This window comes from Helobdella robusta, assembly GCF_000326865.2.
Source record: "Helobdella robusta unplaced genomic scaffold HELROscaffold_6, whole genome shotgun sequence".
NCBI classification, from domain to species: Eukaryota; Metazoa; Annelida; class Clitellata; order Rhynchobdellida; family Glossiphoniidae; genus Helobdella; species Helobdella robusta.
This window is the reverse complement of record NW_008705330.1, coordinates 2,386,710-2,400,629: the sequence shown is the minus strand read 5'-3', so window position 1 is coordinate 2,400,629 and position 13,920 is coordinate 2,386,710. Positions and strand designations below refer to the sequence as shown.

General features: G+C 33.6%; 3 protein-coding genes across 3 annotated transcripts in view; all 3 read left to right on the top strand.

The window, feature by feature from the left end:
- Window positions 1-614: 614 nt before the first annotated feature.
- Window positions 615-3,363, top strand: HELRODRAFT_164186 (hypothetical protein; the record flags this gene model as incomplete). Its single annotated transcript, XM_009029192.1, has 3 exons — window positions 615-822; window positions 2,253-2,357; window positions 2,969-3,363. The coding sequence occupies 3 exons, from the start codon at window positions 615-617 to the stop codon at window positions 3,361-3,363; spliced, it is 708 nt and encodes a 235-aa protein (XP_009027440.1).
- An 821-nt stretch (window positions 3,364-4,184) lies between these two features.
- On the top strand, window positions 4,185-5,049 carry HELRODRAFT_164185 (hypothetical protein; the record flags this gene model as incomplete). Its single annotated transcript, XM_009029191.1, has 2 exons — window positions 4,185-4,796; window positions 4,948-5,049. 2 exons carry the CDS (start codon window positions 4,185-4,187, stop codon window positions 5,047-5,049), a joined length of 714 nt encoding a protein of 237 aa, XP_009027439.1.
- A 4,423-nt stretch (window positions 5,050-9,472) lies between these two features.
- HELRODRAFT_164184 (hypothetical protein) overlaps window positions 9,473-13,920 on the top strand; it is a gene marked incomplete at both ends in the record, with an annotated part of 4,656 nt that continues 208 nt past the window's right edge. Inside the window, 2 exons of the mRNA XM_009029190.1 lie at window positions 9,473-9,556; window positions 13,476-13,892. Of these exons, the coding sequence (XP_009027438.1) occupies window positions 9,473-9,556; window positions 13,476-13,892 (501 nt within the window). The remainder of the gene's footprint in view (window positions 9,557-13,475; window positions 13,893-13,920) is intronic.

The window sequence follows — 13,920 nt, the reverse complement described above, 5'->3', positions numbered from 1 at the left end:
GTGGTGGGGCATCTCTGTACTGGGTGAATATTCATATATATTTATATATATACGGTATTGTATAAATTCTACTAAATTAATCAATTTAAAAATTGTTTTTTAAATTTTCATTACTAGAATTTTTTGGAACGTCTATTTATTAAAAATAGAATTATCACCCAAATTCATAAGGCAAATTTATTAGAATCATAGGAAAGAAGGTGGTATTATGAAACGGGGTTGTAATATGAAACCACAATTTTTTCCATGAAGATTTGTTATGACCTATCTATAATTGTTTTAATTATAAAGATTAAATAGTCTTTGGTCATTCTAAACAGCTGGCGTTATTGTTAGGTTAAATGCGTTCTGCAAATTACACAAAATTGTTTCCGAAGTTGTTTAAACATTTTGATAGGTAAGATTTAAATTTTTTTGTATTTATATGAGTAAATAATATATATAATTATTTATTTTGTCATTTAGAAGATATGTTAAACTTTAAAATTTCTTGAATAGTTATTTAAAATTATACTTGTAAATTGTAATTATTGGACTTGTTTTTAAAATGGCGATTGGTGGTAATATGAAACAGACTGTTCCATAATACATCCTTTTATATTTTTTTAGGTATCATGCCGAGAAACAAATTGGGACCGCTAAAAATGGGGTTACGACAGATAGGTATAGCTTTATCAGCTACTATCATAACCAGTTCTCCATATAAGGCTGCCTTGAAATCATCAAATGATAAAAAATCAACTAAACCAATTTCGAAGAAAAAAAGGGGACCACATCACATCACCAATAAAAAGCAGGTGGATCATCATCAATTAGGAACAAGTAAACAATGTCTAATTTTGAAAAAAGTGAGAATGAAGATGAAACGAGNCTTTTTTCATAGTAATAATAACACTAATAATAATAAATCTAACGGTTCACAAATATTTAGATTATTTATACGTAATTGTTAAGAAATTTAATAGTAATAATATTGATAATAATTTATAGTAATAAATAGAAATAGTGTTAATAATAATAAATTAACAATCATCTAACCAAACTCATATCTAAAATCAAACAAATATAAGTACATAAATCTAGTTGAGCAACAAGAAAACAACCAAACAATGTACTCCATTACCAAGATGTACAAAAAAATAATTATAAAAATACAAGTGTGATGATATAGAGAATAAAAAAATGAATATAGAAAAGCTTCAGCTTTATAAGCAAAAACAACTTCATGGTCAGTTTGTGCACAACGTCGATACTAAACTTTTTATAAACCAAGAATAAACTCTTCCTTGGCTCAAAACCTCAAATTTGGAAGGTGAAATAGAAAGTTCGCCAATAGCTACTCAGGACCAAGCTTTAAATACAAGACATAACAAAAAATATTTTAATACAGGAAGTGGATAGCAAATGTTGATCGTGTCATGAATGTGAAGAGCTTTTTATCATATTAATTCAAGTCGTAAAATATTGTCTGAAAAAGAACATCTGAATATAATATAATATATATAAAAGAATATCGTCAGAACAAAGTAGCCAGTTAAACACACTGGACATTGCTGAAGCACCTGGAATTGAAGGCATCCGATAAATGGTATGAGCATCAGGTGAAATCAGTTGTTGAAGTAAATAACATCATTGCCAAAGCTAATATCCTACCAAATAATGGCTAACTTGGTTTATTTGGCAAAAAAAAACCAGAAATTGAACGTCAAGAAAATTCTATGATAATTCAACTCACTGAAAGACTATGGTGTCCATAGCATCTCTTAAAAAGAGGACATGTCCTCTTTTTACATTGAATTATTTTTTACTCTTTCTTTTTTTGCAAATGTTCTCTTTTGTCCTCTTTGTTAATGTTATCCAGAATGAATATATATTCTTATAAGTTTTTAAATTAAATGTTTTCTTTTGTAAAAATTTATTCTGAAAAATGTCAGAAATCTAAAGATTAAAATTATATTATGAAATTGTATAGCGCTTCTTTTGCAGAAGCGGCAAACGTGAGTAAACATTTTGAGTCTGTTTCCATAGAGATTTTTGAAAAAATTCTATAATTTTAATTTAATTCATTATTTGTTGCATGTTTGCTTTTTAATAAAGCTAGTTTATTTTAGTTCAAATTTAACGAGAACAATTTTAATATTTTTTGTTTATATTAACTTTTAAAATGCCAAAAAGAAAATGTATTTTTAATGAAGAACTTAAAAATAAATATAAATTTATGAAAATAATTAACCAAAATAATTTATCGGAAGTGCTATGTACGGTATGTAACTCAAAGGTTATACTAGCTAACAAAGGAAAATTTGATATTGAACAGCATTTAGATAATAAAAAACATAAGCATTTCGTGAGATCAGGTGAAATTTCATCGCCGATAGAAAATTTTGTGATAATTAAATTTTCTGATTTGGACAGGAGGGTGTCTGCCGCTGAATGTGTTTTCGCATTTCACACTGTCAAACACCATCAAAGTTTTCGTTCAACTGATTGCACAACGAAGTTGATTTCAGAAGTCTTCAATGATTCAGAAACTGCTCGAAACATCTTATTTCCTTTCCCAATACAAATGTCCCAAATTTTTGAAAGATAAATTTGAATCTTATTTTACTATTTTTTATTTAAAATTTGTGCAATCCTTTATGCAAATTTTTCATCGAACAAATGCTAGTTTGGAGAAAGAAGAAAATTCCATTTTTGAAGTAATTAATTTACTTTCAAACTTGAAAGAAATGTTGGAGAATAGAATTGATAGTCAGTTTTTGCCTTTTTGACATAAAAAACGGTTTAGACTCAATAATGATTATGAAGGATTTGAAAAAGAATCTGAACATTTTAAAAGTAATGTATTAGATACTTATTCAAATTCATTGCTCTATCTCGAAAAATGGACAATTTAAGTGGATGTTGTTGAAAAATGAACCACAATGGTGTGATGTTGAAAACACACTGATTTTCTTAAATTAAAAAGAAATTGTTGTGGACGAAAACAAATGCTTTGACCAATTTCATAATTTGAGAGCATTTTGGAAAAATAACATTTTTTCTTCAGACTTCCTTTGCGTTTCCAAGTGGGTAAAATACTTTGATGAAAAACAAAATGAAGAATTTTGTTCAGAACTGAAAAAAATTTGTTCGTTTTTCTTCGCCATCCCAGGGCATAATACAAACACTGAAAGAGTATTTTCTTTATTGGAATCTCAATGGACGGACAAGCGCAACCACTTAAAACTTTCAACCGTCGAATCATTAGCAATGATAAACTGTAATTACAAAAATGTATCGTGCAGTGATTTTTACAGGAAAGTAAAAAAGTCCGATGAAATTTTAAAGAAAGTGTCAAATTCGGATAAGTATCATGAATAAAAATATAAATCGATAACAATAAACCAACGTTATTTAATTATTATTGTTAAGTATATTAATCAAAATAACAGAGTATTTAATTCAATTTTTAATTTGTATGTATATGGTGACATTTATTGAAGAAAATTGTTTTTTAAAAAAATTGTTTTCTTTGTCCTCTTTTTTTGTCAAACATTTACTTTTTTTAGTCCGTGGTCCTCTTTTTCTAATTTACGATTATGGACACATTCAGTGAAAGACAAATAAATAAAACTTAATTAAAACTTTTATAAAACTCATAAAAATTTTTAAGGTATGGGTGCTGTGTTAAAATTACAAATTATTTGTCTTTATTTTAATTTAATCACTTCTCCACAAACAAGAATAAGAGAAAATTGGGATGACCATGAAAAGTGTGATAATAAGTATGATATGTGTGTGTATTCTTAATTGAAATTGGTCGTAATTTCGTTTTCTCTGTATTTTTTCTCAACTTTGCTGGATATTTTCGAATTTTTCTCTTGAATTTGGGTTCGTCAAATAGACAGAGTTTTGCTGCATTAAATGTTATAATTTTTTGTTAGTTAATTAATTGCGGCTAAATTAGTTTTATTTATTTCAGTTTATCTAAATTCAATTATAAATAGTGTTTACTCGACGTAAAAGATATAGTTGTGTTATAGGATAGTCTCCAAAGTTGTATTGTTTGTTTTGAATTTCTGTATTGCTTTGCGCTGCGTTAAATTTTTTTTATTTTTTTTTTTCACCGACTATTAAACTGAACTAAATAATTAAACGTTGAAAATATTGTTTAAAACATCCTAATTTTGATATGTATCATCATGGCATCAACTAAACATCAAACATCAATCCCCATCAAGTCATTTGAAAGTATTGTGGCCAAAATACTAGATAAGTCAAACGATCACACCATGAAGTGTTTCGACAATCTGCTTAAGAAATCTAACGAAAACCTTGAAAAAGTCATAACTCTGTCCAACAACAGTCTTGACAAGATATTTGAAAAGTTTGACTCCAACCTGACGTTGGTTATTGAAAAGTCAAACGAAAATTTGCGCAAATCACTGGCTAACTCGGAGGGTTTAATGAGCAAACTTTTTGAATCAACATTGCTGCGAATGGAGGTCCTCAGTAATAGCTTCGAGCGAGCGGTCAGAAGTATGTCAGACGCCGTCACTGATTCAATGTGTCAACTTCACAATACTATGTCCACATTGACCACCAGTGTCTCTGAGTGTCAGAAACAGGTATTGAGGCTCAACGAGACACCAATGATTGAGCAAATGACCAAGGCTCTGAGGATAGTTGAACGAGAGCGTAAAGATGAGGAACGCCGAGCCAATAACGTGATCATTTCTGGTCTTGTGGAGCAATCAGGAATCAGAGATATTGTGTTGGATTTCTGTAAGAAACATCTGGCGATCAAACCACAGGTGGTTAAAACACGTAGTATTGGCAGCTCAAAACTATATGTTACCTTGTCCGGATCATCGGCAGTAGATAATTTAATATCCTCTTAAGATCCTACGTTCAAAGCCTGATACGAGGAATATTTTTATAAACTTTGATTTGTCAAAAAGACAGGCGGAACAAGCTTACATCAAGCGCCAGGCACGACGCCTTGCCAAATTAGCCGGTGACAAATCTAAAGCGGAGGAGGCTGACAAAGAACAGCCCTTTCGTTAGGATCAGGCCTCTTCGGCTGGCCTCAACTAACGTCAGAAGCTTACAAAATAAAAAGAATGACTTAATTTTATTTTTATCGGATTATGATTCGGATATTTTTTGCTGTTGTTGAGACATGGCTCTCTCCAGATGATTGTGACAATTTGTTTTTACCTCCCGGATACGTTTTTGTTAGAAAAGATCGTGGATCACGTGGTGGAGGCGTGGGCTTTGTCATAAAAAACTCAATATCTTTCAAAAAGGTCATAATACCAACTAAATACTCGCACATCGAAATAGTATCTATTGATGTTACCATATCATCTACGCATCACCGCTTCATATCATACTATCGCCTTGGTGGTTTTGACAGGTCGGCTGATGATAATGCCACTGATAGCATACAATGCATTAGAGAGCTGTGTAGAGGTCATATCAACTGTTTGTTAGGTGACTTCAATCTCCCACTCATCAACTGGACCAATTATTCTTCACCAAATAACTCAATTTATAATTCATTTATTCAACTTTTTAATGAACTTGGTCTGCAACAACTGGTCGATCAGCCCACTCGAGGTCAAAATGTCCTAGACTTGGTACTTTCTGATGATTCCAGTTTGCTGGCTGAGTTAGAGATGATCAGTCCGCTTGCCTCAAGTGATCACAACAACATCACTTTTCAAATCAACTGTTTCCTCAACAACCCACCAGACGTCAACCTATTCATCAAAACGTACTCCTATGATTTTAACAGTGCTAATTATAATGATATAAATAATTATTTGTCTAATATAAATTGAAATTATCATTTTCAGCACTGTTTTAATGTCAATATGTTTTGGGACACATTCGAACAAATAATCAACCACGCAATATCGATTTTTGTTCCCAAAATTGGACGCAGTCTATCACCGTCGCAACATCAAGCTCCTAGGGCACTTCGCTTATTATACAAAACTAAACTTTATATTTGGAGAAAATGGAGAACAAGTTCAAATCCAGTTGATAAAGAACAATATTTGAGGATTTCCTGTTACTGCTCCAACTTAGCCAATCTACACCGCAAAAATAAAGAAAACCAATTGTTGTCTAAAACGAACGTTAAAAATTTGTATCGCTATGTCAATAACAAACTGTTTTCAAAACCCTTGATAGCCAGTCTCCAAATTAACAATAATAATAATAACAACAATACAAATAGTAATATCAGCAATAATAATAATTTTGCTGTGGTTAATGACAGTAATAATAGTGATGGTAATAATAATGATAGTGGTGAGAATAATAATATTAATAATAAAAATAATGATAGTAATAATAGTGAAATAATACTGGTGATGTCAATTTTAATAAAAATAGTAATAATAATGGTAATTATGATAATGTTAATAATGGTAATAATAATGGTAATGACAATTATATTGATGGTAATAATAATATTGGTAATGGTAATGGTACTGGTAATAATAATGATAATAAAAATGATAGTGGTGGTGATAATAATGATGGTAATAGTAATAATAATGCTAATAATAATGGTAATAGTAATTTTAATAATGATAATCGTAATGGTTTTAGTAATAATAATAATTATAATAATAATGATAATAATAACAGTAATGATAACGGCAACAACATTAATAATAATAGCGATGATAATAATGGTAGTGATAATAGTAATGATAACAATAGTTATAATAATAATAATAATGATGATAGCAATAATGGTAATAATAATTGTAGCAATAATGATAACAATAATGGTGGTGATGATAATAATGGTGGTAATAATAATGATAATGGTAACGAAATTGATAATAATAGTAATAATGGTGATAATAATAGTAATGATAATAATAATGGTAATGGTAATAACAATGGCAAAAATAATGGTGTAAATAATTGTAATGACAATGATAATAATAATAGTAATAAAAATATTGATAGTAATGTTGATAGTAATGGTGATGTTAGTAGTGGTGGTGATAATAATAGTAGGCCTAATTGTAATAACAATAAAAAAAAACTGGAAAAACGCTACGTTTAAATATTTCCAATAATCATTATTTAAAAATCTAATATCAATTTAATAAAAAAGATTAATCTCAAAAATAACACGTAGCCACGTACAAATTCAATTAAAGCAGACCGGAACAATATTTTTTATTTATTTTTTTTTTTTTTTTTTTTTTTAAAATGATGTAATCACTTGGACATCATACTCTCGCAGAAGGTTAGGATCTGGAGTGCTATATTTAAAAACATGTCATTTTCGTGGTTGATCCTGCCAGATCAACATCTACTAACCTCCTCAAATTTCTAAGCGATCTGTTATTAATTCGCCAAAGAAAGGAAAGATGTTACATAGTCTATCTCGACTTTCAAAAGGCCTTTGTCTCAGTCTCGCACACAAAGCTAATCTGTAAGCTAAAAGCATATGGCATTGGCCGTCCACAGTTAGTCAAGATTCAAAATAAACTGTCCAGTCCAGTTGCAGTAACAAGTGGGGTACCCCAAGGTAGCGTTCTGGGACCCACCCTGTTTCTCATCTTCGTCAATGATATTGAAGACTGCCTTTCATCTCAACATGTCTCTATGCTGCTTTTTGCTGATGATATCAAATTGTATGCCGGTTCATCAAATTCATTCCAACTGCAACAGGTCATCAACGATGTTATCGCATGGAGCATCAGATGGCAACTACTGCTTTCTCCTAACAAATGTTCTCTTTGCTCATTTCTGCCATGTTCAAAAAATGTTACTGCCATAAATCACTATGTGATTGATAATCACATTCTGACACCTGTCGAATATTTAAAGGTCTAGGGGTAATATTTGATAATAAACTAAGTTTTAAACAACATATTAACAACATTGCGCATAAATCTTCTACCCGTGCTCGTTTTATTATTAAATGCTTTACATCGAGGATAAAGATTTGCTCAACAAGGCTTTTTGCACTTATGTCCGTCCTCTACTAGAATATTGCTCAACTGTCTGGTGTCCTATAAATATCAAATTATTAATGTCGAAAAAGTTCAAAGGAAATTCACTAAGGCCATTGCTTCAATCCACCATCTTCCGTATCTGTCTCGTTTACACTTTGTCAAAATAAAAACATTGGAACATCGCCGATTGATTTTTGATTTATGTTTATTATACAAGATACTTAACAATCTCACTGTTCAACATTTGAAAGATAATTTTGTTCCATCTCATTATTTGTCAACTCGTGGTCATGGCAAGAGACTTCGTGAATGCAACTCAAGCGATAATACTACCAAATATTTCTACTTCAACAGAGTAGTCCGAGTGTGGAATGCACTACCGGATTAAGTTGTCTCATCTCCAACTTATGATGTTTTTAGACGCAAACTACTCTCTGTTGATTTGAAGCGTTTTTTAACAATTGATCATTAAATTTATTTGTTGATTTTTGTTTTCATATATCAACCAATTATTGATGGAATATATTATGTATTTTGTTTAACAATGGTTTTTTTTAACATTATCTGATGTTCGTATGTATTTCAAACACTACCGAACGTTTTAAAAATTACTTATTTTTCGATCTATGTGTTAGTGACAATGTTAGGAATAACTATGCAACTTTCTGTTTAATGTTTTCTTTTTTTGTTTTTTTTTTGTGTTGATCTTTTTATCTGTTTGCCAATTGCCTAGCTTTATAACATTCCTTTTTTCTTCCTGATTGGGTAAGTCCGTTGTGGCCCTCTGGTCAGTTGTGATAAATAAATAAATAAATAAATAATATTAATGAATTAACGTGGTACAAGTGGTGTTTAATTGAAATTTGGAATGGTACAATAATAGCAACTTTCAGCCACACCGTGACTATGTGAAACAAGCCAATTTGTTATAAATGGAATAATAAGGTAAAATCTTACACAAACAAAAAACATAAGACAAAAAGTTGTATGAGTCTATTGTAGTGTAAAGTTGTGATTGTTGAATGTGCAGAATTTACATTTGTTACTAATATTTTTATTATTCATTTTATTGCTATATACTAGAACCCCAAGCAGAGAAAATAATTCCAAACCGCAACCACCCTCATCTGCAGAGTTAACGTCCGCAACCGCCCACGTCCGCACTGCTCATTATCTGCATCCGCACCGCACCCGCGATAAAAACCTAAATCGGCCGTCTTGATCTCTTAAAAATTAGATGATAGCAATACTAGAGAGCAGTTTATTTACAATATAATTATAATCAAAAGAATTATAGGAGCAGAATATAATAAATTTCTAATTTTATGATTGAAAACATCGGCCTGAACAACGAGCACAAAATGAATGACGATGAGGAACTCAAACAAGCTATTTATTTATCCATTTTTTATTTTATATAAATCTATGGTCAGCTCAAAACTAGATTATGCATCTGCAGTATATGGTCACCGTGGCAAATTGGTTTGATTGGGAAAATGAAGAAGTTCAGAAAAAAGTTACTGAATTGGGGTCTCGTGGCCGAGTGGTTAGCGTGTCCGTCTACCACTCCCACGACCCGGGTTTGAACTCTGCAATTTCTGCAGGTTTATCCGGGTAGCCGACCCCCGGTCAACCCAGCCGTCCATCCTTTCGAAGCTGGTAAATGGGTAGACAATGTAAGTCGTCGCATGTTGGCCGCGAGATGGCTCAGTGGTTCAAATGCTCGCTGTGTCAAATATCTCAATGGCTATCATATACTCAGCGTATATGATGCGGTGCTTGCGCGTGCACATAAATACATGTGTACGTCGTGTGAAAAGGATGAACAGCCTTTGTGGCGAAGATGGCTGCTTCAAATGGATGAAGATATTTAGAACATAATAAAAGATATATAGATAATATATATCTGTAACATTGTAAGTGGTTCTGCGTATGTCAGAGCTGCAATAATAAAGACTAATAAAAAAAAAAAAAAAAAAATTGTTGTATGAATGTCGTGGTATGAAATACAATAAAAGCTGAGGTTTTTAAATATATCCACACTAAAGTTTCGTATTATTAGAGGAGATTTGATTATTTTGTTTAAAAAAAAAGCAATAAAAAGTTAGAACGAAATATGGTTAGAACAAACATGAGTTAATATCAGTATCAGAACTTGTATAGCGCCTCTCTCGAAAGACCTCAGACCTTTGGTGTACAATGTTGAAATAATGATGTTTCAATGTTTTTTTGAACAGCCGCCGATCTGTGATGGAACCATCCCGCAACTGTACAGGAAATGAGTTCCAAATTTCATAAGCCATTACAGCTAATTTCCGCCGTCCATATTTTGAAGAACTAAAGGACGGAATAACCAGATCCCCATGGTCCGACGACCTAAGATGTCCATGTAACTTTGATACCGGTATTAGTTGTTCAATCAAGTGAACCGGTGCATCATTCATCAATTTCAATCTTTGTGGAGTACCAAGCCAGATGTGTTGAGTTTTTTTAACATTCAGCCCCAGTTTATTAGCAGACATCCATTTACCAACAATGTCTTTTGTGTTCGACATCCTTTGCCGAAAATCATGTGATGATTTCACTGACAGAAACCATATAGCTGAATGTCGTCTGCGTATAAATGACATTGAAGTCCAACTTCTTCAACAACCATAATAATATCAGCCGCATACAACACATACAACAACGACCCGAGAACCGATCCCTGCGGAACCTTGCGGAACCCCGCGAGTCAATCCTGAACTTGCGACATCTGATCAGTTAACACCCACAACCACCGTTTGGGTTCTTGATGACAGATACGACGAGAACCAATCTAGAGTTGATCCATCTATACCGTACGATATTTTGAGCCGATTTAATCAAATCTCATAATGGACACTATCAAACGCCGCACTAACGTCTAGTAATGCAATCATGGCAATGTTTCCATCATCAACCGCTTCACATACATCTGAGAGTACCTTCAACAGGGTGGTTTCTGTTGAATGGCATTTGTTAACAGAACTATACCTATATGGAATTCTTTATCACAGGAAATTCAACAACAGACAACAACACACGTTTAGACGACATTTTCCCCGAGATCGGGGGTTGCCGTTTGGTTACCTATGATGAAACCGAAATACCCCTCGACGCCATTCACATCTGTCACTCGCCTCAGTATCACGCAACCCTGCTTTCACTTTGTCCTTCTCCACCTGCTCTCTCCATCCCAGTCGCGGACGACCTCTTCCTATCACTCCTTCAACCTCGAACTCCAACACTCGCCTAATCCCGACCCTTTCATCCCTTCTCAACACATGTCCATACCACCGCAATCTCGATCTCCTTATCAATGTCACAATGTCCTCATTCAGTCCCATCCTCGACATCAGCTCTGTACTACTCCTCCTATCCTTCACTTTAACCCCACACATCATCTTCACCATAGCTCTTTCAGCCCTCTGCAGTACACTTTCCTCCTCTCTCCTCAACACCCAAGTTTCACCACCATATACCATCGCTGCTCTCACACAAGCTTTATATACCCTCCCTTTCATTTTCACTGGCCATTTCTTTCCACACAATACCCCACCAAGTTCCCTAAATTTCATCCATCCCAAACGAACTCTAGTCGTAGCAGCGTTTAAACATCCTCCATCCGCGTTCAGCTTAACCCCTAAATAAACAAAGCTTTCCACTCTTTCAATACCACCACTCAACCCCGTCCTTGAGTCCGTCCTATTAATCACACCATGAACACACTTCTTACATTTGAACGTGCCTTCCACCTTTTTCAGTGCCCCCCTCACACCACTACATCTCTTATGCACCCATTTCTGACATTCTATATACAATACCGAGTTAGCTTTCACTCTCCTGTCACATACCCCACAGGGGTCTATTTTAATTATCACTTGCTCCCCACCTTCCCCACTCACCATTACCTTCGTCTTACCAATATTAACTTTTAACCCTTTCTTTTCAATAACACTTTTCCATCTGTCAAATTTTAACTGCAATTCTTCCATGCTATCAGCCATCAAGACTAAATCATCTGCATACAAAATCTCAAATAACAACCCCTCCATTATGTTTCCACACACAACATCCATCACAATTGCAAACAAAAACGGTGATAACACTGATCCTTGATGCACTCCTACCTTAACACTAAAAGCGTCCGACATCTCCCTTCCGACCCTCACCTTTGTCTTCGCCCCTTCATACAGCTGCATCATAGCTTTAACAAGTCTCTCACTCACTCCTTTCTTCCTCAGCGCCCATTCAATGACCTTCCTCGGTACTCGATCGAAAACCTTTTCTAGATCCACAAAACACGTGTACAATCTTCGTTTCTTCTTTCTATAATTCTCCTGCAACATTCTCACTATGAACAACGCATCCACCGTTCCCCTACCAGGCATAAACCCACACTGCATTTCATTAACTGTCACCATATTTCTCAACCTTCTCTCAAGCACCCTCTCCACTACCTTCATTCCATGCTCTAGCAATTTCACACCCCTATATGACCCACAATCTCTCACATCTCCTTTGCCCTTATACAACGGCACCAACACACTATGTCGCCAATCCTCAGGTATACCTTCATCGTCCAACATACTGTTAGCAATACTCATCATAACTTCAATTCCTATCACCCCACTCGCCTTTATATGTTCCGCCGCCACTTCCGAAACCCCTGTCGCCTTACCTAGTTTCATTTCTCTAACTGCTTTCCCTACTTCCTCCATCGTCGCCTTCTCTATGGGTCCGTGTGTGACCGCGGATTCCACATCTCCAATCCACTCATTTTCTTCATTCATCAACCTTTCCATATGGGCTTTCCACACCTGAGCTTTTTCCTTCTCATCTATGCACAACTTGCCAGATCCATCCCAAACATATCCATTCCTTATAACATCTTTCCTATCCCTCATTGACTTTATCACAGGAAATTGTGGGTGCAAAATAAAAAAATCAATTTAAAGTTCTGTTTGACAAGTTTCACTATTGAGTTTGAGATGAGGTACGAATGGCGTGCCAATTATCCAGTTTGATTGATATTTGGGTTGGCATACTTGAGATGTGTGTGTCTGTGTATTACTTTCATTATTACTTGAACAATTTATGCTTTCAAATACTTTATAATGAAAAAAATGGCGGCGCGAACGGTTGTTGTGAGCGAAGTTCTCTATTTTTTGTCGAACAATTTTTTACAATTTAATAGTGAAACATTTATTTGCAATGTATCGGAGTTTTATTCTAATGACGATTTTGCTATTGCTTTAAAACTACTGAAAATTGAATTGGATAATTTAAAAATTGATAAATTTGATAAATTTTTCACGCTGTCTGCATAGGCGTGATAAATTAATTGCTTGTATTACAGTTCTTAATCATTTAAAAGTTGAGAACTGTCTGGATAAATGTCCCATGTTTGCAAGTGTAAATTTGACTAAAATTCCTCATTTTGAAAACGTTATTAAATTAAATTTCAATACTTTGAAGGAAGAGATAAAGGACATGATTTCTACACAACAGAATAAAATGTTGCAAAGACTTGATGTTCACAGCATTGAAATATCTACACTGAATGAAAAAATAAACAAATTACCTTTTAATAATTCTGTGTTGGCTCCTTCTAAAATGAAAAAATGTTCAACTCCTAGTGAATCTGAGATCATTTTACAAAAAACATCTGTTTCTAAACCCTGGGTGGGCATTCCTATTTCTCAGTTATCTAATTCAGATAAAGATGTTAAAATTGAAAGTAACTCAAATCTAGATTCTGTTTCTCATGTTGATAAAATTGAATTTCCTAGTTTAATTCAAGATTCCAATAATAATATGAACTCTGGTGCTGAGGATAGTGATGCTGGGTTTCAAAATGTCACAATCAGACGTAGAGGTACTAAACGACCCCAAGTTAATAGTTTACCTCAGGCTAATAAAA